The following is a 22,550-nucleotide window of genomic DNA, read 5'->3' on the forward strand; positions in this document are numbered from 1 at the left end:
ACTAGCGCGTCTGTCGGAAGGTCAAAATCGATATTGAATGATTTTCTAACAGATGATGTGCAATTTCATCTCGGTCCGGTTTATCGTATGAATGTTAGCTTCAGGATAAGGAAAAAATGCATAAAGTTGCTGCATTCACTGCAATATAAAATATTTGAAAATATCCAATGACCGTTGATGCAGCAATTATATACAAAAAGGGGTATCTTTTACGTCTTCCACATACTGAAACTGAAATTCATGCTGTCGAGCAGGATTATTTTGCACTTCGAAACTTAGTGTCAGATTTTAACCAAAAGTTAAATATTTCGTCAAATGGTTCACAGAATTAGTGTAGTGTAACTTAAATTTAAAGAAGACTACTACTTTTAACACTACCCCTACTGTGTCTTATAAAATAGCTGCTCGAATAGAAATGTACAGTAACAAAATCATAATTTTTACTGTGACAGTACTGTAATTTTACAATAAAGTCTAATGTTTCGCTACAATACAAAACCAATAAACTTCAACGTTTCTACACTAAATTTTAATGCAAAATCGACTTTTACATTAAAAAATGGGGGTGGTTATGTATCTCAATAACATTAATCGACTTTTTTCATACATTTTTAGCTCAGCAACTGTAACATTTAATGTGAATTTACTGTATCATTTTTCGCTCGACAGTAAAATTAGTTGTTACAGGAAGTTTTATTGTAAATCTACTGTGACAACTCTGCGTTGAACAATGCTAAAACAGTAAAAACCATAATACCTATTGTTTTATGATTGTGTGTGGGGTAAACACTATCGTAGATTTCTATACGGGTGATTTCTTCTAGCAGAATGACGACCCTTTTTTAGATACGTACACCGCAGAACGTTCAGATAGTTTCTTATCGGAGTACAAAAATGAACTAAGCACTGATAAAGCATTATCTGAATTTTGACATTATCTATATACAAAGATAAAAATATTTGGAATGCCATAAGGCGCACTTTTACCTCACCAGCTGCTCGTGGCAATGTGGGTGAACCACAGTGATAACAGTAAACATTTCCAGTTTTTCCCCACTCAAATGACACTCTCGTCGTTTGAATTTGGTTCCCTTTTCCAGCAGCGACATGCAGTTCCCAAGCGTATGGACGGTTATGTTTTCACCCGAGTAAGCACCGAAACGCTCAGTGGCGGCGCAAAACTGAACTACAACAATTAGGTTGCTGTCTTGAATGTTCCCGGCCGGCTATCATCGCATCGGTTTCCCGTCTGGGAACTGTGTAAAGTTGTTCTAGTCTCGACTAAATCGAATTTCTCTTTTTTTCTTTTTCAGCGGGCGATTCGTTCGGATATCTATTCAAGAAGAATGATCCGATTCACTCGCTCAATAATTTTGCGACGTCTACGCAAACAGTTGATCGGTAAGTAAAGCTGTTGTAACTTATGGCGCTAGCGTGTCTCTAGCAGGGGGACATTGTTTAGTAAGTAGTTCGTAAAAAAAAATCACCCGATGTGAATCATAATTATAACGATAGAACAGCACTAAACACATATTGCTGGTGTTGAAACGACTAGTACTACACGAGACAAACGAACTTTATATTCTCTTTTTAGGGTGAAGTAAGCAAAGACAATGCACCATTATTTTAATTAAATTTTGCATTTTTTTATTTTTCCTATTTGTTACATTTTTTTTTCATTTTACCAGAAGAATTTTTCATATTTTTGGCCATTTTTTTAATTTGGGCTGTTTTTATATTGAATATTTCTCCCTAATTTTATAATTTATTTTTTCGATTTTGTACATTGACATCTTCCAAGCCATTTTATTGCTTCGATTTTTAAATTTTTTTCCCATTTTCTTCTCATTGATTCTTTCTACTATTTTTGTCATTTTTCTTCCCGTTTTTTATGTTTTCGTATGATTTAAGGGGATGATACAACAAATTACTCAAGTTTGAAAAAACTATATATTATTTAAAAAATCTCTTCGCTGTGCTTCAAAAACTACACTTATACTGCATTACATAGATACACTTGCACTTCAATGTATACGTACATTTCACTGCAATAAATCCGTGTATTTAGACTAGGACTTGTAGACTTCATTAGTGTCATTTTAAACCACATTCAGAATCACATGTTCTATAAATGGATCTGGTTGTCTGTAAGAAAATACAGGTCGGACTCGATTATCCGGGGACTCGCTTATCCGGAGAAAATAATTCGATTATCCGGGTATATCGAAAAAGATTTAAATTTCAACTAGAATGTCTGATAATAGTGCTAATTCGATCATTGTAGTCAACAACTCTTTTTTTTTTGGGGTTAACCTCCTCACAAATTTTGGCGTTCCTCAAAAAAGCTTATATATGAGTTATTCCGCGCAAAGTGGCAAAAAAACAAAACTTGGAATTGACCTTCACGAATATAAATATATTTTGAATAAATTGTTCATCTAGTTGCCAATATATAATATCCTAAATTATTGTGTCATTTTTAACCACCCTTTGGTCCATGAGAACACTCCTAATTTTAACAAATTGTTTAAAAAATAGTTGTACTTCGGATTATATCTCTGGTACTCTTTACACTAGAAGCTATCAGAGATGATTTTTGATGGATTTGTTTAATAAATTTGGAAAAAATGTTAGTTTTTACAGCAACTTTTTTGTTTTAAACTAAAAGTACATTTTTCTTGTAATACACATATCGGTTACTGCAGGCCTTTTTTACACATAAAATGTCATTATACTCTCTTGGGATAATGATGGCATGCTGTTCAGGATTCTGTTTGGGTACTTTCTAGGATTCTGATCGAAGTTTTCTTACCATTCCGATGGAATATATTTCAAAATTTCGATTGAATCCTTATCCCTATTTCTATGTTTTTTTTTCTCTGAATTTTGATGAATCCTGCTCAAAAGAGCATTCTGCTGAAGATTATGATTTTTTCAAGATGCTGATATAATCATGTTCCTATTTTCAATGAAATCCGGTGTTAAATTCGGACAAATATCCTGCTTTGAGGTCCAGTGGACTTTGACACAATATTGCTCTCCTCCCATTATCCCCTTCAACAATTGATTCTTGCTCCGAATTCTAATGGCATCTTTAACCCATTCGTGCCAATGTTGTTGATATATAACCATGTTTTTAAACGACTATAACTTTTGGTTTACACAACGTATGTTTACAACGATAAGTAAGGCTAATAACTGGGATTAATATCTTTCATTCGAGCAGTAACAGTTCTAAATATGACGAGTAGAAAAAAAGTTATCACAATTAATCTGGTTGGATTCCGCTAAAACAGTGCTGCCAGGGAGAGTTTATTTTAATGGCGAAAGTGAAATTTTGAAATATTTTCGTAGCCAAGACAGACAAGAAACAGACGAACCCCCGTTTACTTATTTTATTTATTTTTTTAGTCGACGAGTAAACGAATTATTTACCCCGGCAAATCGAAGCCCCAGATAATCGAGTTTGCCGTGTACAGGTATACCTCGATAGTACGTACACCTTCGCTTCGTTTAGTGTACGTACTATCGAAATGTACGTACTATCGAATCATAAAAATAAATTTCAAAATATTACTCTTATGTTTAATATTGCATGAAAACTTACAAAAATAAGATTTATCACTGAATTAATCCCCATATTAGTGATAAACTGTTCAATCACTGTGTACTTGGTTTTAGAAGAACGGTTTGCTACAACCAGAATGGTTAAAAATGGCATGTAAAAGCATTTCCTTGAACTTATTCAGTTTCTTGACTACGTACGATTTGTCTGAATTTCGCATAAAATATTCTGAATTTGTAATAAAACACCGAAAGGAATAAGATGCCTCTGAATATTGTAGGATATTCGAGAGTTATTGATAAATTCTTTGAATTTGGTAGCATTTCCGCGAGCGCGATGCCATTAACAACATATTGTTTTTCTATTCCTATATTTTTTGATCACAAAACGGATATTTAAATATATTTGCAATGGCGATTAAATTTTAAATATATTTTATGACAACATATGAGCTTAAAGATATATAAAGCATAGTTCACTGTCATACCTTAATCCTTGAACCATGCCAATATGTTGAATACTTCCTTTAATTGCTCGCACAAGTTTCACAAAAGAAGTATAGAGGGAAAAAGGCTCGTTTAGCTGTGTTTGTCCAGCTCTGTAAGTCATATTAGTTTCCATCAAATTCGCTAGGCGTACTTGATCCGAATCTTACCAATTCCATTCAAAACTTAGTATCTCCTAGATTGTAATGAATTCAGCACTCACATTTTATGTGCATAATATTTGAAAATCAATTGGCAAAAATCGTGTTATCATTGCTCTAGATAGTATACCTCAAAAGTTACTAAAATCATTTTTGGTCTTCAGAAAAATTTCTTTGAATTTTACCGGTTACTTCGAAGTTAGTAATACTTCTCTGATACTTGTGAGACACCGTACATAAAGCATGCAAAAGTTTTTGGTCAAACTTTCCTAATTTTGTGAAGTTAACTGTGAGTTTTAGAAATTTACTTGAGGTTCGTTGTAATTTATTTGTTTGAAGTAATATTGTAAAGCATGAAGAATCCCCTTGATGTTTGAAATTTTTTTCCATAAATCCTTTAAATACTCTTGAAATTTCGTAAACTTTCCAGAAGTTCTAGAGATTTCGATTAAGATAGTAAATTTTTTTGAAGTTCGCAGAATTACCGAGTTTGGTAAAAGATGAATGAATATCGTGAACACCCTGTTGTTTATGTAAAATGTTTGAGTGCATGAAAATTCTCCGAAGTTTGAAGTATTTTCCTAAATTGTATACAACCGGCGAATTGTCATCCTTAAAGCTCATTGAGATTCTCGGCTGTTTGACAAAAAAAACCATAAATGATAGGAATATCGTACAAATTGTCTGTAGTTCTAAGGACTTCCTTGTAAGTTAGCAAGCTCCCAAAAATTTATAAAACTTTCAAGATACTTGTAGGACGTCCCTAAAGCTCGTAGGATTCTTTTCATACTAGGTAGAATTTCATGATGCATTTATGGTTTACTTAAGCTTTGGAATGCTTTGCTGAAGTTTGCAGAACTACTCTGAGTAGCACAGAACCCTTGACATAATCTCTCTAAAGTATGCAGAAGTAACATGGAACCCGTGAAACTTCTATGAAATGTGTCGCATTTTTTTGAAGTTTGCAAAATCAAACGAAAAAAAAAATTGTTGGTAGGTGTACTATCGAGGCAAAATGTACGTACTATCGAGGGTACGTACTAACGAGGGTACGTACTATCGAGGTATACCTGTATTACAGAAGACACACCTTATTAAAAAGTTTGTTTTATAATTTTTGCGCAAATAACTATAAACAACTGATACATACTGTTAACTCGTTACGAATATAAAAAATAAATGAAACCCAACTTAAAATACAAATCATGCCTTGAAATTCGGAGAAGTCGACTAGGGTCAAAATAGGTACATTTACATTTGACATGATAGGAAAATTTAACCAGACCATTTTATTTCCAATTTCTTCGCGTATAAAGCTTATATTCATAAAATAACAAAAAAAAGTTTGATTCGATTATCCGGGGTGAATTTTTTTTTGAAATCCCGTATCATCGACTCCGACCTGTAATAACAAAGGTTATTTCGGGAAAATGACTCAATTGAATCTGATTTATGCAGCGGTTTAGCTCTCTGAGCTTTGGTATCTTGTGAACAATTGTGTTCAAAGCCCTGACTTTCTATAAATTGGTACCTTTTATTCTAATGAACGGCAATATACGTTTTTTAGCTATTCGTTAAGATAAAACTATCCGTTCATATTGGAGTTATCTGACCACACCTGCAGATTTTCTGCCGGATCATCTGCTGCTGCCGGCAAACTTGCCCGCAATCCAAATAGGAAATTCTATGAATACTGGGCTATTTTTGGTACCAAAATACCGGTACTAGTCAAAAATGAGTACGGTTATTTTCGGTACTAGGCAAATCTGGTAATAGAGAATATATTCAATCAAGAGCTAAAACTTGACGATAATCAAAATGTCATCGTCTCCAGAAATCATCCGGTAATACCGGGATTTAAATGACACACAGTATAAATAGAAATCGCCACAAAGAAATTGTTATTTGTCTCCAATTCTCCAATTCACGCTGGATACTTCGAAGTGTAGAAAAGGGGATTCGTCCTCGAACGGTTCAAAAGAATTGTTTCTTCTAACCGAACGAATGAACGAGAGGTCTTTATTAACGAACGGTAGTTCTCAATTCTCTTCGAAACATGAACTGAACGTTGCCTATAGAATATTGCATAAAACTGTTTAACCTCACTTTTCTGATAGATCAGAAAGGTTTGTTTATTTGGACTTAAATTTATTTTTTAGAAATCATTTCACCCAGTACGAGAAGCTTGGTTCAACTTGCCTTTAAATTCTAATACCATGTAAACAATCTCGCCGAACTGTCGTTTTTCGAGTACTTTTACTCAAATAATGTCATCTTGCAATGTTCCATAGCCGTTTGCCGAGTTCATTAGAACGAAGAACAAGTAGAGTTGATAACGAACTATTTAACTGCCTTCTAAAACCGTTCGCGATGCTGTTTCGCTATGGAATAGAACCCTACCAAACAATCGGAGCCATCGCGTGCTGTTGGCCGGGTTGGCCCCCGCTAAGGGCGCTAAAATCTTAAACTGCTTTTAAAAAATAAGTGAGGTTAAGTCATACAATAAGTCATGATAGGAGCATTATTGCCAGGTACACAAAAATTACTGTTTGAAAGTCGAACTAAAAAAGTAAGCCAAAGCAGACAGACGCATAACTGAGACTCTACCAAAGGCGCTAAAAGACTACGCTGCAGTTCTGTTAGTTCAGAATAAACAACGAACAAGACAAAGACAGATTTCAACAAAAATAACGAAAATTATTGCAAAAAATTTCCGCTCGATTTCTCAGTTTCATAGGAACAAGGGGAACGTAAATGTGGTCATGGGCAGTAAAGCAGGCCACCTTTTTAAAAATTTTAGAGGAAGACTTTAAAGTCAATGCCGGGAGGAGTTCCGCAATATCGCAAAGTTACCGATTCCCAACCTAGGTCCAACCAATCCTGCACTAAATTGAATAAGTTGAATCTCTGGTTGACATGTCACATGAGATTTTTGGTGTTCCTGAAAGCGTTGGAAACTCTTTGTTTCTTCTCAATTTTTGCTTCGGATTTGTGGCAGAGCTCTCTTTTGCTGTTATATTTGGCGGCCTTTCAAGAGATAAAAAAAATATTGTCACAAAGACCCGTTGCTTGTAATTAGTGCAATACTGCATGCATAACAACCGATCCTTGTTGAAGAAGACGCAAAGCAGTCTCGCACGGTGCGATTGTCACTCAAAATATTCGCTCACTGGAGCAATGGGTTATTGAAACAGCCAATCCCAGCCAATACCAAGTTCAAATCGATAACTACACAATCGATCTCAACTTTGTTTGCGGGCATGTAAACGCGTTAGTTCTTCTTGAAAGTATTTTCGCCAGTAACGTCATTTGTTTGCTTTAGACAAAATATAACAATTCTGAGCGTGTCTAGGCGAACTTTCGAGATATCTGACACAGCTGAATATTTCTGCGCCTTGCGGAATATTAGAATACTTCGCGGACTATCTTTGATCCGAAAGAACATCGGATATGGTCGAGCCCAGTTCAATGTGTTTGATTTAAAATGAAAGTTTTTGGCGAAGAATCTTGTTCGACATTCATTTGAGGATCACTTGGGTCAATTCAGGAAAGTTTATTTGTGCACGGCCCTAGAGCGAGACGCAAAGTGCAATCTGAAGAATTTGAAGAACTATCTGAATTTGATAATAAAGGAATAACGCGGTCATCTATCTTCATACGATATATGGCTGGATGCAACATATTTTATTAGAAACTGGAACGAAGAATATGTAAAAATCATAATCAAACCGGACACACCAAGTTTTGGAAAAAGGAAGCCTAATTAAACACAAAAGAGGCGCAAAACTGAGACTCCGCCAAGGGCGCCAGGGGACCACGCTATGGCTCTGCAAACAATGTATTGTTTCTCCACTTTCACCAAGAATAGACTTTTCTATGGCTTTTGCACGTATACGATACATAGCAAAGGGATGATTGATTTCAACCAAGAAATAGCATTAGTGTTCGTGAGATTAGTCGACAGGAGCTCAATACTTGCACATAACAGAAATTGTACTCTCTGTTTACTTCTTTGAACAGATTCCGTTCGCTGCGTTGTGCAGTAAAGATTTGCAAAAATAATTCGTGGGATAGATTTTCTTAATCTAATTGCAGATTTAGCACAATTCGTGGATGTTGCCATTTAGACAAGTAAGTTGTATATAAATCGAATGATTTTCATATTTTATGCTCTATAGTGTTGATATATTTCTTTTTCATGCTCAGGAATGGCTTGCCACAGAAGAGTTACCAGTGATATCTGGTATCATTTTACTAAACTAGCTAATGGCAAAGAATGTTGCTCTTGTCATACTTCAATGACAATGGCTTTTGGTGCCAGCGCAAATTTGAAACCGTACTTGAGACTGAAGAACCTGATGGTTCCTATATAAAACGCTGACAACAAGGACGATGATTCAAACACTAAATCCGAACCAGTTTTTTCGTCGCTGATGTCGTCGAATGCGAGTGTCAGTCTGCCAAAATCTAAAACGAACGTAGTAAATTGCGCAAAATCATCTACTGTTCTAAGCTGTCCGGATTCACAACCATCTCAAAATTCGCTTTGCAACTACGTGGACGTTGTCAAACCTTTTTCAATACAAAAGAAACGTTCGATCGATCTGCAAGTGCTGAAGACGATTCGTAAAGAATATCATCCCTTATCTCACTTTGAAGATGCGGAATTCAGAAAGCTTGTATGTGTTGTTGTCTTTCATAGCCTAATACCAACTGTGTATGAAAATCTGCAAGCAACAGTTAAATCTAATTTTCAGGTTGTACCAGCAGCTATAGCCTTACCTGCGATGGATTGACCAGCATCAATAACCAAGGTCGCATTGCCTCGAGTGTTCTGAATTTAAAGAAAGACACACATGTGAGATGCATTGATTCAAAAGTAGCAGAAATTTTCTACAGATAACGCAACAACCATGAAACTTGCAGTGTCGATTTTGAAAATGAATCATTTGGCCTGTTTTGCGCACACACTCAATTTGCTTGTTCAGAATGCGATTGCCAGCTCTATACAGGACACGGTTGATAAAGTTAAGCACATTGTTCAGTATTTTAAGAAAAGTTCATTTGCTCTGGAAAAGCTGCATGATATGCAAAGAAAATTGAACGAAAATTCGTTTAAATTAAAACAAGATGTGGGAACTCGCTGGATATCTACATATACACACCTAGAAAAAATAGTGTAAATTTACGTTTCCTGACCCTGACATATACGAGCATCAAAAATGACTTAGTTTTACGTTTGATTTTAATTTTACATTACGTTTAATTTCGTAAACCATGTAATTTTACTCCACATACAGCGTTTGTTCTGAATGGTAGGAAGTGTAATTTTATGTCATCGCGCATGTAAAGTATATGTTTCATGTAAAATTAAATGGAACACGGTAATGTTCCGTCATTTCGTAAATTACGGTTTGTTGAATTGTGTCATGTTTGCAATTACGTCAACGATAAAATTCAGATTTTTTTGGTGTGTATGCTTGATCGTAAAATAAAATAAAAATAGTGTTGCTTCTGCTTTTGCACTGCTGAATATAAAGTTGGCATTAACTGTTGATGACTGGGAGATTATCGAGGGATTGGTTGAGGTCTCAAGTTTTTGCCTTTCTCATATAAAGAAAGGCTATGCAATCACTGTAAAAATCGACTTTTTAACCGAGGCCCGGAGGGCCGAGTGTCATACACCATTCGATTCAGTTCGTCGAGATCGGCAAATGTCTGTGTGTGTGTATGTATGTGTGTGTGTATGTGTGTGTGTATGTGTGTGTGTGTGTCATTTAAACTCACACAATTTTCTCAGAGATGGCTGAACCGATTTTCGCAAACTTAGTTTCATCTGAAAGGTATAACGCTCCCATAAGCTGCTATTGAATTTTTAGTTGATCCGACTTCCGGTTCCGGAGTTACGGGTTGAAGAGTGCGGTCACACAGCAAATTCCCATATAAACTGGTACCACCATGATGTTCAAACGATGTAAAACATATTAAAATTGATGTAACATTACTCTAGTTTGCGGGTCTGGATCGCTAATGATCAATCAAAGCAGCTTTGACCACATTGGCCACCTATAACGGTTCATGACGCCCCCGGGGAACCCGCCAAGTTCCTAAGCTAATATCACACCCATTCCCCAACGAATTCTCTACCAATTTTTACAAACTTGATTTCAAATGAAAGATACAGTAATACAAATGACTGCTGCTGAATTTCATTCGGTTCTGACTTTTGCTTCCGGAGTTACAGGGGTGTTAGTAAGGATACACTGGAATTTCCCATATAAATCGGTACAATCGTAATACCTCAAAGGCTAAAAACTATTGAAATGGTCACCAAATTACTTCTACTCGCAGATCTAGATCACTGATTGCCAATCAAACATTCTTTGAATATATTGTCCACTATCGACGATTCCGGAAGTCCGGAATTCCAGGCATATTCCACAATTAAAGTCACATCGGTTCTTCGGTGATGACTGAACCGATTTTCTCAAACCAAGTCTCAAATGGACGGCAAAATATACAGTTGAGTATTGCGTCGCCGCCCCTCCCCCCACCTTGCCCGGACACCTCCCTCCTTCATCACTCCCCTCCCCTTGGACCACCCTCACGCCCGCATTTCCTTCATCCACCCCGTATACGTTTCAAACCTATTCCACCAACATTTCAAAATATAATCACATGAAGATAACATTGAACTCATGCTGATTAAGCTAATTAAATATTATTGTTTTGCCTTTCTCATATAGAAAGGTTATGCAATTGCTCCAAAAACTGACTTTCTAACCGAGGCCCGGAGGGCCGAGTCTCATATAACATTCGACTCAGTTCGCTGAGATCGCAAAATATCTGTGTGTGTATGTGTGTATGTATGTTTGTATGTATGTATGTATGTATGTATGTATGTATGTATGTATGTATGTATGTATGTATGTATGTATGTATGTGTGTGTATGTGCGGATTTGTTAATTTGAATTTCATTTTCAACCGACATCTTCTTCCGGATAAAGAGTTGAGAGTATGGTTACTAAAAAAAAATTGTTGATTTGTCCACATCGGTTTCTCGGAATTTTCTGAATCGATTTTGACAAACTTGATTTTAAATGAAAGGTCCATCAGCTGCTGTTGAATTTTGTGTGGATCCGAGTTCTGGTTCCTGAATTACAGGGTGATACGCACGATCACGCAGCAAATCCCGATTCTAACGAATTCTACGATGAATGTAAAAAGGTGATTTTTTCCAAAATGTAAACACAACTGCTGAATTTGTAGATCTAGGTCACCAACAGTCATTCGAAGTCTCTTTGGCCACACTGGCCACCATCGACGGATCCGGAAGCGTCCAAATTCAGAATAACGGTTATATTGGTTTCGCGAAAATGGCTGGACCGATTTGATCAACTTAGTCTCAAATGAAAGGTGTTGCGTCCCCGGAAACTGATATTAAATTCCATCTTCATCCGACTTCCGGCTCCGGAGTTACGGATTGTGGATGATACCGCGATGAATGCAAAAAGGTGCTTTTATATATACTTACCAAGTGTAATAAGAATGAAAGAAATTTCCATAATGTTATATTGTACGAACCAGCTATTAAATAATAGTTTGGATAAATGAGAAAGGCACAATTGCACCACTAGGTGGATTAAAACAGGTTTTTTTTCTATGGGTCACCTTAGAAATATCTGCTGAACTGAATGTATCTCTCTCAAAAAGTGTTATACTAACGTAAATAATAGAGCAACGTGTACAAAAATTTGCCTCAACTGAAAACCTTCCAGCATATCGTTGAGCTGTCTTCCCAAGCCGTAATTCTTGAACCTCGTTTCATATAGCAAGGATGTGGCGACGAGAACTAGTACGAGTCAGCACATCAATTGCTATTAAACCAGATTAACATCCAACAAAGAGATGTTCAGGAATGGAAAGAATTTGACGAATCCGTGAGTAAGATAGTATCTAAACAAGATACTGCTACTGTTCTTCAAAATGAACTGTTTTATCCATATCTAGTTTATAGACAGGACACTCAGGAACGACATGCAATTTGTATGTGACGGGAGCCAAAATGTCAGAGGATAACGAACTCACGCACGGTTAATGCAATAACTGCTTCGCCTTTGAGCAACTGACATTTTGTACGCAGAGAGAACTGCTTGTTGAGGTTATTTGCGCTGCCAGAATCAATGGATACCTGACAATGTATTTTATTACACAGTTTTACACTTTGATAGGAATCCATTTCAAGACATGGATCATCAATGTGGCATAAGTTAGGTTATGTATAATTTCCGTTACACTGAACAGAAGAATTTAACTATTTGTTCGAAAATAATTACAACAGTTTCGTACTAACTTTTAAAGTATTTATAACGAACGGAAAATAATTGAAAGAATGATATCTAGAGAATGCTTCATAAGCGAAGTTCCCATTATTCGCCGTGTGCCGACATAATTATTTTATGGCGTACGTCTGTTTTCGGTTTGCTGTTTAATCATTACTTATAAAAGAACGTGCACTTATTCCGTATTTTGCATTTCGCATCCCCATGAATCCCTACAAATGGTGAAAATTGTTATTTACTGATAATTTGAAAAGTCAGTAGCTAGCAAGAAGAAGTGATGTATATAAGAGGAGGGCACAATTAAGTTCAAAGGAAAGAATGAGGCAAACCGTACTGTTGCATTAGGCTGCTGTGCGGTGAATCGCACTGAATTGTGCTCGAGATGTGGTAGAAAAAATAATCCAATCTAGAAAAATAAGGATATCTTGTTGATTTGCCGGGCTTTGTATCTGTCAGTTTTCAATTCAAAGAAAGTACCCGAGCAAAGTCGAACATCAAAATTACAAAAAGTGGTAATCATATTTCGATAATAGCATCAAATTGAAATCTTATTTTGCTATCAGTTTTGGATTTTTAAATATGACATCAAATTTTGATCTCATTTTGCTATCCTTGTTTTGTTATCAACATTTTTTTCAACATCTCAATGAGCTTTCAATTTACTCTCACTGATAGCAGAATTAGTTTTCAGTTTGATGTCATGGGACAATTTTACTGCACTCCATTTCAATCTTTTAACCGTTAATACCACCAAAACGACAACAACCTGAGTAATCATTTGCCGAACATCACAACATCAAGTTTAGTTTTCGATTTGTTGTCCGACTTTACTCTGGTAGCGCTGTGAATCTAAGAGCGTGCCAAACTTTGGAATCAAAGAAAGTACCGCAAAAGAAAAAGCAAATGTTACTTCAAACCTTTCAGCACTGCACAGACGGTGGTTCTGGCCAGGGATGTCACATTGAAATCTGTGCTTCGGCCAAAAAAATCTATTTACCACTTGTGATGATTAAAACACGAAAAAAAATCTGTGACAATCTGTGATAAATTTCCAAAACTTCGGTGAAAAATCACAATATTTGCAAAAATCTGTGAATTTTTTATCAAAGCGCCAAAAATCTGTCATATGTGAAAAAGAATCTGTGATCAAAAATTGTGAATAAAAATCTGTGAAATTACAGAAAAATCTGTGAATATACCCTGGTCCTGGCCATATTCCTCCTTATTAATTCTTTCCATTTTTCTTCAATTGCGGGACAATTCGAGAAAACAAATTGATTTTTTAAATTTTTGCGCAGAATTTCAAGAGAAAAACTTTGTAAACAAATTGCTGTCAAACAATTCCAGTACTCGACCACTAGTACTGTACCGGATACAACGAAACGTACCAAATACCGATTCTAAATTGGCAGAGTTTTACTCACCTATGTGTGTTCACAACCACATAACAGCATTTTAATCGAAAGCAAATTGCCCGATAGGAATTAAAAGCAAATCCTTTCTTGTGGCCTTGTTCCAAGACTGCCATCTACCACCTTGCTTGCCAGAGATGCGCTTTCTAGACGCCCTCCTCCCATCCGACCAAAAATCTTTTCGCTGTCAGAAAAGAAAGTGAATTGAATTGAAACCTATTGCACCGTACGAACACGACAAACGCCATCACTCGAACCGTCCATCCCAAGGGGCCAACCATATCAGATCGGAACCAACGAAAATAGATTGGCAAAAGCAAATGGACAAAAAAAATTCGCGATCGTCTAGACTGGTCTAAATATAATATAGTTAGGTGGATCATTAGACTCCGATCGCATCACAGCTTGTTTCCGCTTGGTGAATCCCTGCTGCTGTCCTGCACACGACGACGACGACGACTAATAGCGACAGACGTCGCACGGCCAGTTTACAACGATAGTCGTCAGATCGCCACCACCCTCTGCCCTCGGAACTTGTCGTAAGAAATCGCCATCAAGTTGCTGCCAGTTTGGAGTTGGTGGTAAATGATGATGACGATTAAAATGATCATCAACGGAAGAAGCGCACCGTGTATATAGCAGCAAATGCGACAGTTCCCTTGGCAAATAGATATATTTTGGATGAGGATATAGATGGCATCGCAAGGCCGTGAACTAGGTGGAAATGGATGGAAATTTTGAAAAGGGACAATATTCATCGTATGGGTTATTAGAGGATGGCAAATATTCCGTTTCTAATTGAAGTGGTGATAGACTAATTAAAGTTTTGAATTTTCGCACCACAAGATTGCTTTGCTTATTCTTTCTGGGGTCCTTCGTGTTGTAGGGGAATACTGAACACTTGTAGGAAAGGGTTTCGAATAACTTTTTTTGAAATACGCCCCTGTTAAAATCCAGAAACCTTATGCGAGTCGAAAAAAGCCGGGTTTAGGTTGACGTTTTTCAGAGTGATTGCATAACCTTTCTATATGAGAAAGGCAAAAATGTGCAAAATCCAAAAAAGTGAATCTTCGTCAATTTTTTTTCGTGTTTGCATCAAATCTCGACGTTTTATGCACCTTGAATACATTTAGCATCAAAAATAAAAATTCTATTTTTAATTTTTCCTATAGTTTTTATGAGAAATTTCTGTGTGGCCGCACTCTGAAACCCGTAATTCCGGAACCAGAATTCCGATCGATCCAAAATCCAATAGCAGCCGATGGGAAGGTTGCACCTTTCATTTGAGACTAAGTTTGGGCAAATCGGTCCAGCCATCTCTGAGAAAAATGAGTGACATTATTTGACACATACGCACATACATACACACACACATACACACACATACACACACACATACACACACACATACAGACTTTTTCCGATCTCGACGAACTGAGTCGAATGGGATGGCCCTCCGGGCCGGGATTAGGTTGACGTTTTTCAGAGTGATTGCATAACCTTTCTATATGAGAAAGGCAAAAATAAGTCAAAAGTTATACTAATAATTCAATTTTTGGTCTTTTGACTTAAGTGCCAATACCTTATTTAGGACTGGTGGTATCCAACGGGGAAAAACGATCGGAAATGGTGAGTGAAGCTATGCAATCATGTGAAAAAAATTCCCCCCAGAGGCGAGATTCGAACTCGCAACCGAGTAAATTATTCTGGCTCTGAGTTAGTGTCGGATTCTGATGAGATGAACTCGGAACTACTGTTATTTAGTTATACAGAACTTTTGCCTGTACTCAATAAAAATAAATACAATAAGATTCCGTTTTTGGCTCGTTCCGTTTTTGGCATGTTCCCATTTGGCGCGCTCCGATTTTGGCAACAAATGGGTTCCGGTTTTGGCAACATTCTTGTTGTACATAATAAGTCTTTTAAAACTGTGCAATAGATATTTTTTGTATCAATTGACATCACATTTGACTTTATTTCCAAACATGGAAGTCATATTAACCCTCAAAGGGGTAAATCATTTTTTTTCAAATTTTATTAAAATTGTCTCATAGTTTCAATACATACATTACTGTAATAATTTTGAGATGTTTTTCGCAATGTTGTTTTAAAACAATGTTACGCATTTAAGGGTTAACTATATTTTACACTATACGTGTTGCATTTAATGATCACAATAAGTATAGAAATGTATTATTTATGTATTTTATAACTGGTAACAGTGGAACTAGTGTCTGACGGAATCAATTTTTATAGACCCAGAGCATGTGCACTTTAAGAGTCAAGTACAGAGGAATGCGCTACACTGCATAATAAGACTAGTTCTGGAGAAAATTTTCAATAGAACCTTAGTAACATTGCGAGCCTCTTTCGCTTTGGATTATTACAACGTCAATACAAAACTTGGCACTAAATTTTCAGTACATATCGAAAGCTGGCCATGGTGCGTCCCAAAGCCGTATTTAGGAATACAAAACTGATGGCCCCCAAATAGTTTGGTTTAGCTGATGTCTTTGGCAAATTTGTTAATTTTTTTTGGCGATTTTTTTTTCAAATGAGTGGAATTAGGGTGGTCCTTGTGGTTGAGGTGTTCAAAGTATCGACTGTTTAGAATTAATTGTGAATTTTACCTGCGCAATGCCCTACAATATAATAACACAAATGAATTGAAGCAAGTGATTTTTTTAAAGATTTAAGGTAAGGTGACTCTTGAAAAATAGGATTGCTTATATTATCGTTTGATGTGTTAATTTCTCGCAAATGCATTGTTCTAGAGATTTTTGGAAATTTATTGCAGCATATTTTCAATCCCTTTTGTTTGGATAGTTGCAAGTGATTTATACAAGTTTTCTTCAAACCTAGTTTGATAGGATCTTCAAACATTGCAATTTGATTTTCAATCTATCAATTCCATCTGGAAGATCGACGATTGGTTAGTTATACAGAACAAAATTTATTTATTTTTTAAAAGAGCTATGTTTTTTAAACAAAATTGTTCATTAATATTCACGAAAGAAAAGATTATAATCCCAGGAGCTTATGTCATGATAACATTTATCACATTTTGAAGCTTTTTTTATTATTGCATATTTTCGAAGATTTAGGAATAAAACATTTATTTCTAGATATATTTTTCATAAAAAACTTCATTTTCTCGAGTATTTTGTTAAATGTCATGTAGCGCCATCTACATAAGCTATAAAGTATAAATGTCTTCAGTACATGTGTTAAAAATATCAAACAAACAACTTTGCCGAAGAAAGTTTTTTGATAGAACACCTCTGTCAAAAGATAGAACTGATCTAGATCAGTTTCAACTTATCTAGATCAAAACCAAAATTGTCAAAATAATTATCATTTCTATCTAAGATACTTTGCTAAAGACACTAATCCTCCAGGATATGTACCCAAGGCGCTTGAGGTTTCGAGCGTCGATAGTAGCATTCTGGCCCACCGTACGACGTCTGAATTTGATAAAAACATGAATAAAATTGAATTTGCTTATTTTTATTTCTTTCATCTCATTCTATTTCACATATGTTTAAAAATCTTTGAAATATTTTTGAAATCGTGAAGTGAAAATTTAAACTTTAAAAATAAGATTCCATTTTTAACACGGTTCCGATTTTGGCAACTGAAAAAAATAAAATTGTTGCCAAAAACGGAATCCTACTGTAAAAGTGTCTGAATCTCGCTAAAATAAACAATAATTTCTGTTGGAGTTCAAAATAATCTCGTGTGAAATAACGTCGAGTTCTGATTGAAAAAGCTTAACTTTTATATTGTAAGTTATTCACAACGACTTCAAGTAATCACTTATAGAAAAACTAAAAAATCATCTTAATCATCAGGTATCATGCATGAGGTTTGCAGAGGTCGTTCACGAATAAACTAATCAGCAGTGGCCCTAAGTGATTCCTTTGAGTCAAACCTATGGTAACTTCGAGCAAAATTGAGCTTGTGATATTAATCTTGTGATACAGAAAATTAAATCTAATTGTTGCACGACTGACAAATTGCTAGTCTTTTTAGTGTAATATTTCAATATTTGTTGCGACAAGGTTGAATTACCATCTATTAGAATTTATGATAGCTTTTTATTTTTTTTAAAAATTCTTCAACTATGATTTTCCTAGGAACACGGAACCTTAATGACCGTTACGGATACTCTCAAATATTCTATATTTCATGGAACGAGAAATGATTCTAAATCAGCCGAGACTGCTCATTTTCATTTTCACAGACTCCAAAAGTATATGATATTCTGAATCCTATGCATCAAACAGTGTTCAATTCCGTTGAAAATGCCGTAGTTCTGAGCATTTTAGTTTTGCGGGTACCTGGGTACCCTTGTCGGCTTGATACAGGGTGAAACAATGCAGCCTCCGTTTCCCGCATCGTCTATTTTATTACCCCAAAAGTTATGATCGGTTATGTTATAAGATGTCACTAAACACTAGTTTCCAACTTGGCGGAGAACACTGAAATTTCATAGATCTGAAAAGATTTATGGAGCGAAAAAGTAAAGTAAATGAATTATCCAAAATATAAGAAATGGAACAAAATGATGAACTTCTCACCCGCAAAGTGTTTACGGTGAAGTGTACGGCAGCAAATTGGTATTTTTTCGTTGTTTTTTTTGGTGCTCGTGTACGTTTGTGATAAATTACGTTGTTTTTATTTAAAATTCAGTGGGCGATTGGCTTGCAATACCAAATGGTCTAGCACTTAGTTTTGGTGGGCGTTCAAATCTCTTGATTTTCCGTTTTTAACTATCACGACAATCCTTCAAAACATAAAGTTGCATTTGCCTAATGCAAAATGTACTTTTCAAAAAATGCTTACTTTACTGTCGTTGATGAATTGATTGCTCATGCAATGATATTGAATGATACTAGACTCCTAAGCCGTCGACTGTGTAGATTCAAGAAAGATTAAGTTTACTGCCACTTTTTAATAAAGTTAAATGTCAGTTGCACATGTTTTGTCCAGTACTGTAATTTACGTAATTGTCAATTCCTTTACTATGTCTCAAACAAACAGATTTAAAGCGAGATTTGAACCAAAGAGAATGAATGTTACGGAAAAGGTTGCAAATATACAGAATTCTAACAAGTAACTTGTCGGAATCAGGTAAAATGCACTACCATCTGTTTAAAAAGACTCTATGTGCAAAATTCATTCAACATTACAACAGCAGATCAACTTCTTTCAGTCCGGATATGAACCAACAAATTATCGGCTCCAACAGCACTCCGTTAAGCAATCATCGTCGCATCTTACAGATTGCACTCTTAGCAAGCTGCAGTCAGCCATCCACCAGTACACATAGCTGAATCCTTTCAGATGGATTCTTATGCGAGCACAGGCAACCACAGCCACGATATGTATCGAGCACGCGTCCTGCTGCATGTAGGTATGTATATGCATTTCCTTTTAAGTGTAGCAACAAAGGGCACACGCCACCACTATGCACAGCTACCTATGCTCTGCTACGAGGCGCACGAGCTAAAACCCCGACCCAGCTGAACAACTGTTTCCCTTTGCCAGACTCCTTGATATCCATCCAGTTACACACACCCGCCTGTGACTGGCTGCGAGAACTGTACCCAAAAATATGTTCCGAGACTGGGTTTCGTCTTGACAGCCGACAGGTGCTAATTTTATGTGCACGTATGTACATTCATCCGTGAATACTACTCCAACAGAGTCTCATCTGCTCTTGCTCGCATCCTTTTACTGATGGGTCGTTGTCGTTTGCTTTCTCGTCCTTTTTCGCTGGCTTTACGACGACAGATCATCCGAAACCATCGGATCGGACTAGGATCGTCGTCAAAAGTGATCGAGGGCAACAACGAACTCGATCCACACAAACAAACTATAATATATAACACTCCTGTTGATTTGTATTTTATAGTCTTCAAAGCCTGCCTGCTTGTATGCTTGGTTTATGTTTTGTTCGTTGAGGGTCAGAAAACCAGACGGACAGACGGACCTCAACGCATATGCGGGAATGGGAATTAAATTAGATTATTCGTTTGACAACTGGTGAACTGGCTCCTTCTTTTTATGTGGTTTTTCGATGGCTGGTGAAAACCTACTTAGAGAGCGAGCGATTTGGATACGCGGTCATTGCCGTCACTTTTAGGTGGTGGTACCCCGAAGTCGTCCTAGGGTGTTTGTTGCGGCGGGGATCAAGCAATAATAATTTTAAATGAGTTTCTTGTTATTGCTGTCGGTAATGTTTGTTATTTCCCCATTATACACACGTAATTTGAGATGATTTTAGTGCTGCTTAGTCGTGCGGCTGATGAGGGTGCGCGGGGTCCTCCCGTGCATTTTTTAATTCGTTATATTTAATGAATTCCAGCGTGAAAGGTGAACAAACAGACCAGTTGGTGGCCACTCACGTGGCAACCCTGAATTGGCCGTGGAAACCTTCTGTTCTGGTTTCGTCCCTCTGTCTGTCGATAAATGCATCGGCGTCCGTTGCTTTTCTCGGCGACTCATGTAATGAGGCGGCAATGGCTAGTGTTCGAAAGAATTTCAGCAGTGAGTGGAAGCAAATTTGGCTCGATGCAATTTCTTCCACACGAGAAGTCAATCTTATTTCGTAGTAGAATTATAAAGTAATGAAGGGTTTGGAAAAAATTACGTAGGATAGCGACAATTTTCCCTTACTATAATAACTTGCTTATGGCTTTCGTTAATGAACTAGCTATTATAGCAAGAAACAGCTTCTGAAAAAATAAATCTATCAGTGAATTAATTATGGAGATGCCGATAGCACATAATTTCAGGCATATTAAAACTTGCACCATTTAAATCAACCAAACCAAGTTCCAATCGATACTATTTGTGGCTATATCTGACACTAATTTCTTTGAGTGTCTCATGTCAGTTTCCGTGGCGTAATGTTTTTATTCATTTATTTATTCCAAATCGCTAATCGAATGTACACCTTTTTATTGCAGAGGTCTCATTCACCTCTTTTTTCGGGTTGGATAAATTAATTGTAAAATTGTTTATTTTTAAGGCAAGGCAACAATGGACCTCTTGTGCAATATTAAGGTTTATTTATACAAGCGTTCCACGAGTAGACGTCCAACCATTTTAAGATTAGATTAGATTTGTTATGCTGGAATGTCGGTAAACCGGAAGTAGTGATCTAGAATTTCAAAATGACATCAAACATCGACCTTTGTCTCCTACTCGTCAAGACTATTCCGAAAATACCCATATTGATTGAGTTGTAGAGATTTTATTTTAGCCGGAAGTCGCCATCTTGGATTTAAAAATAGCGTCAAGCATAAATTTGTGGCACCTACTCGTCAAGACCATTCCGAAAATACCTTTAATGCATGGGTTATAGCAAATTTCGTTAAACCGGAAGACGCCATCAAAATAGGGCCAAAAATCAATTTCTGGTAAAAAAAACCGCCCCAAAAACCGCGTAAAAACCTGAGTTATATTTTTTAGTTTAATTTCATGGATTTATTCCAATTCTAAATATATGATCTTTTCATTTTAATAAATCCTTTCATTCATTATTACTTGTGTTCATTTGAATTATTTTATTCATTTCATCTATTTTCATTTTTCGGAAACAATTTAATTCATTTCATTCATTAAACTGATTGTATTCACTATTTTCATTTTATGCATTTCATGCATTTTGTTCAATTTCTTCATATTAATATTCTTACTATTTTTTCATTAATTTATTTTAATCTTTTTATCCAAATTATTAACTTGACACAATTTAATTTATTCTATGAATCTCATAACTGGTTTGAAGATTGTCTGATTTATCATTTTATTATTTAATTCGTTTTATTCTGTTCATTTTATTGATTTTGTTAATTTTATTCATATTATTTATTTATTTTAGTTGTTTCGCTTATTTTTGTAAATGTTATTTAATTTATTAATTTCATCAATTTCATTCATCTTATTTGTTTTATTCATTTTTTGTTCATTTTATCCATTTTATAAAACTTATTTATATTATTCATCTTTTTCATTTAATTTATTTCTTTGCATTTTATTCCTTTCGTTTAATTTTTGTTTTATTTATTTTATTTTATTCATCCATTTAATTCATTTGACTTACATATATTGTTATTTTTATTAATTTTATTCAAATTGTTCATTTCATTAGTTTTAATAATGATATTAATTTTATTTGCTATATTAATTTTATTCATTCAATTCATTTGATTTTTTTTATTAAAATGATTAATGTAATTAATTTAATTAATTAATTTTTTTTAATTTGATTTATTTAATTCATTTAATTTATTTACTTCATTTTTTCTCATTTAAATAATTCAATAAAGTTAATGCATTTCATCTCTATTGTTCATTTTTTCATTCTGTTTATTTTATTATTTTTTCAGTTCATACATTTTATTCTGTTTCTTTATTTTATTAATATTGTTAATCCTGTTCGGACGTTTTTTTAATTCATTTCATCCACTTTGTTTCTTTGACTTAATTAAGTTTATTCTATTAATTTTGTAACTTTGTTTTAACTATTCCTATTTTTCGTTTTATGAGCTGAATTAATTTGATTTATTTATTT

The 22,550-nt window shown here is 35.5% G+C and overlaps 1 protein-coding gene across 3 annotated transcripts in view; it reads left to right on the plus strand.

Annotated features, from left to right (window-relative positions):
* Positions 1–22,550, plus strand: part of LOC131691270 (serine/threonine-protein phosphatase 4 regulatory subunit 1-like) — a 697,782-nt gene that overhangs the window by 13,083 nt on the left and 662,149 nt on the right. For all 3 annotated transcript variants that reach the window (XM_058977546.1, XM_058977544.1, XM_058977545.1), the window contains one exon: positions 1,314–1,401. In XM_058977546.1, the coding sequence (XP_058833529.1) occupies positions 1,314–1,401 (88 nt within the window). The remainder of the gene's footprint in view (positions 1–1,313; positions 1,402–22,550) is intronic.

The sequence above is a fragment of the Topomyia yanbarensis genome, chromosome 3 (assembly GCF_030247195.1).
Source record: "Topomyia yanbarensis strain Yona2022 chromosome 3, ASM3024719v1, whole genome shotgun sequence".
NCBI classification, from domain to species: Eukaryota; Metazoa; Arthropoda; class Insecta; order Diptera; family Culicidae; genus Topomyia; species Topomyia yanbarensis.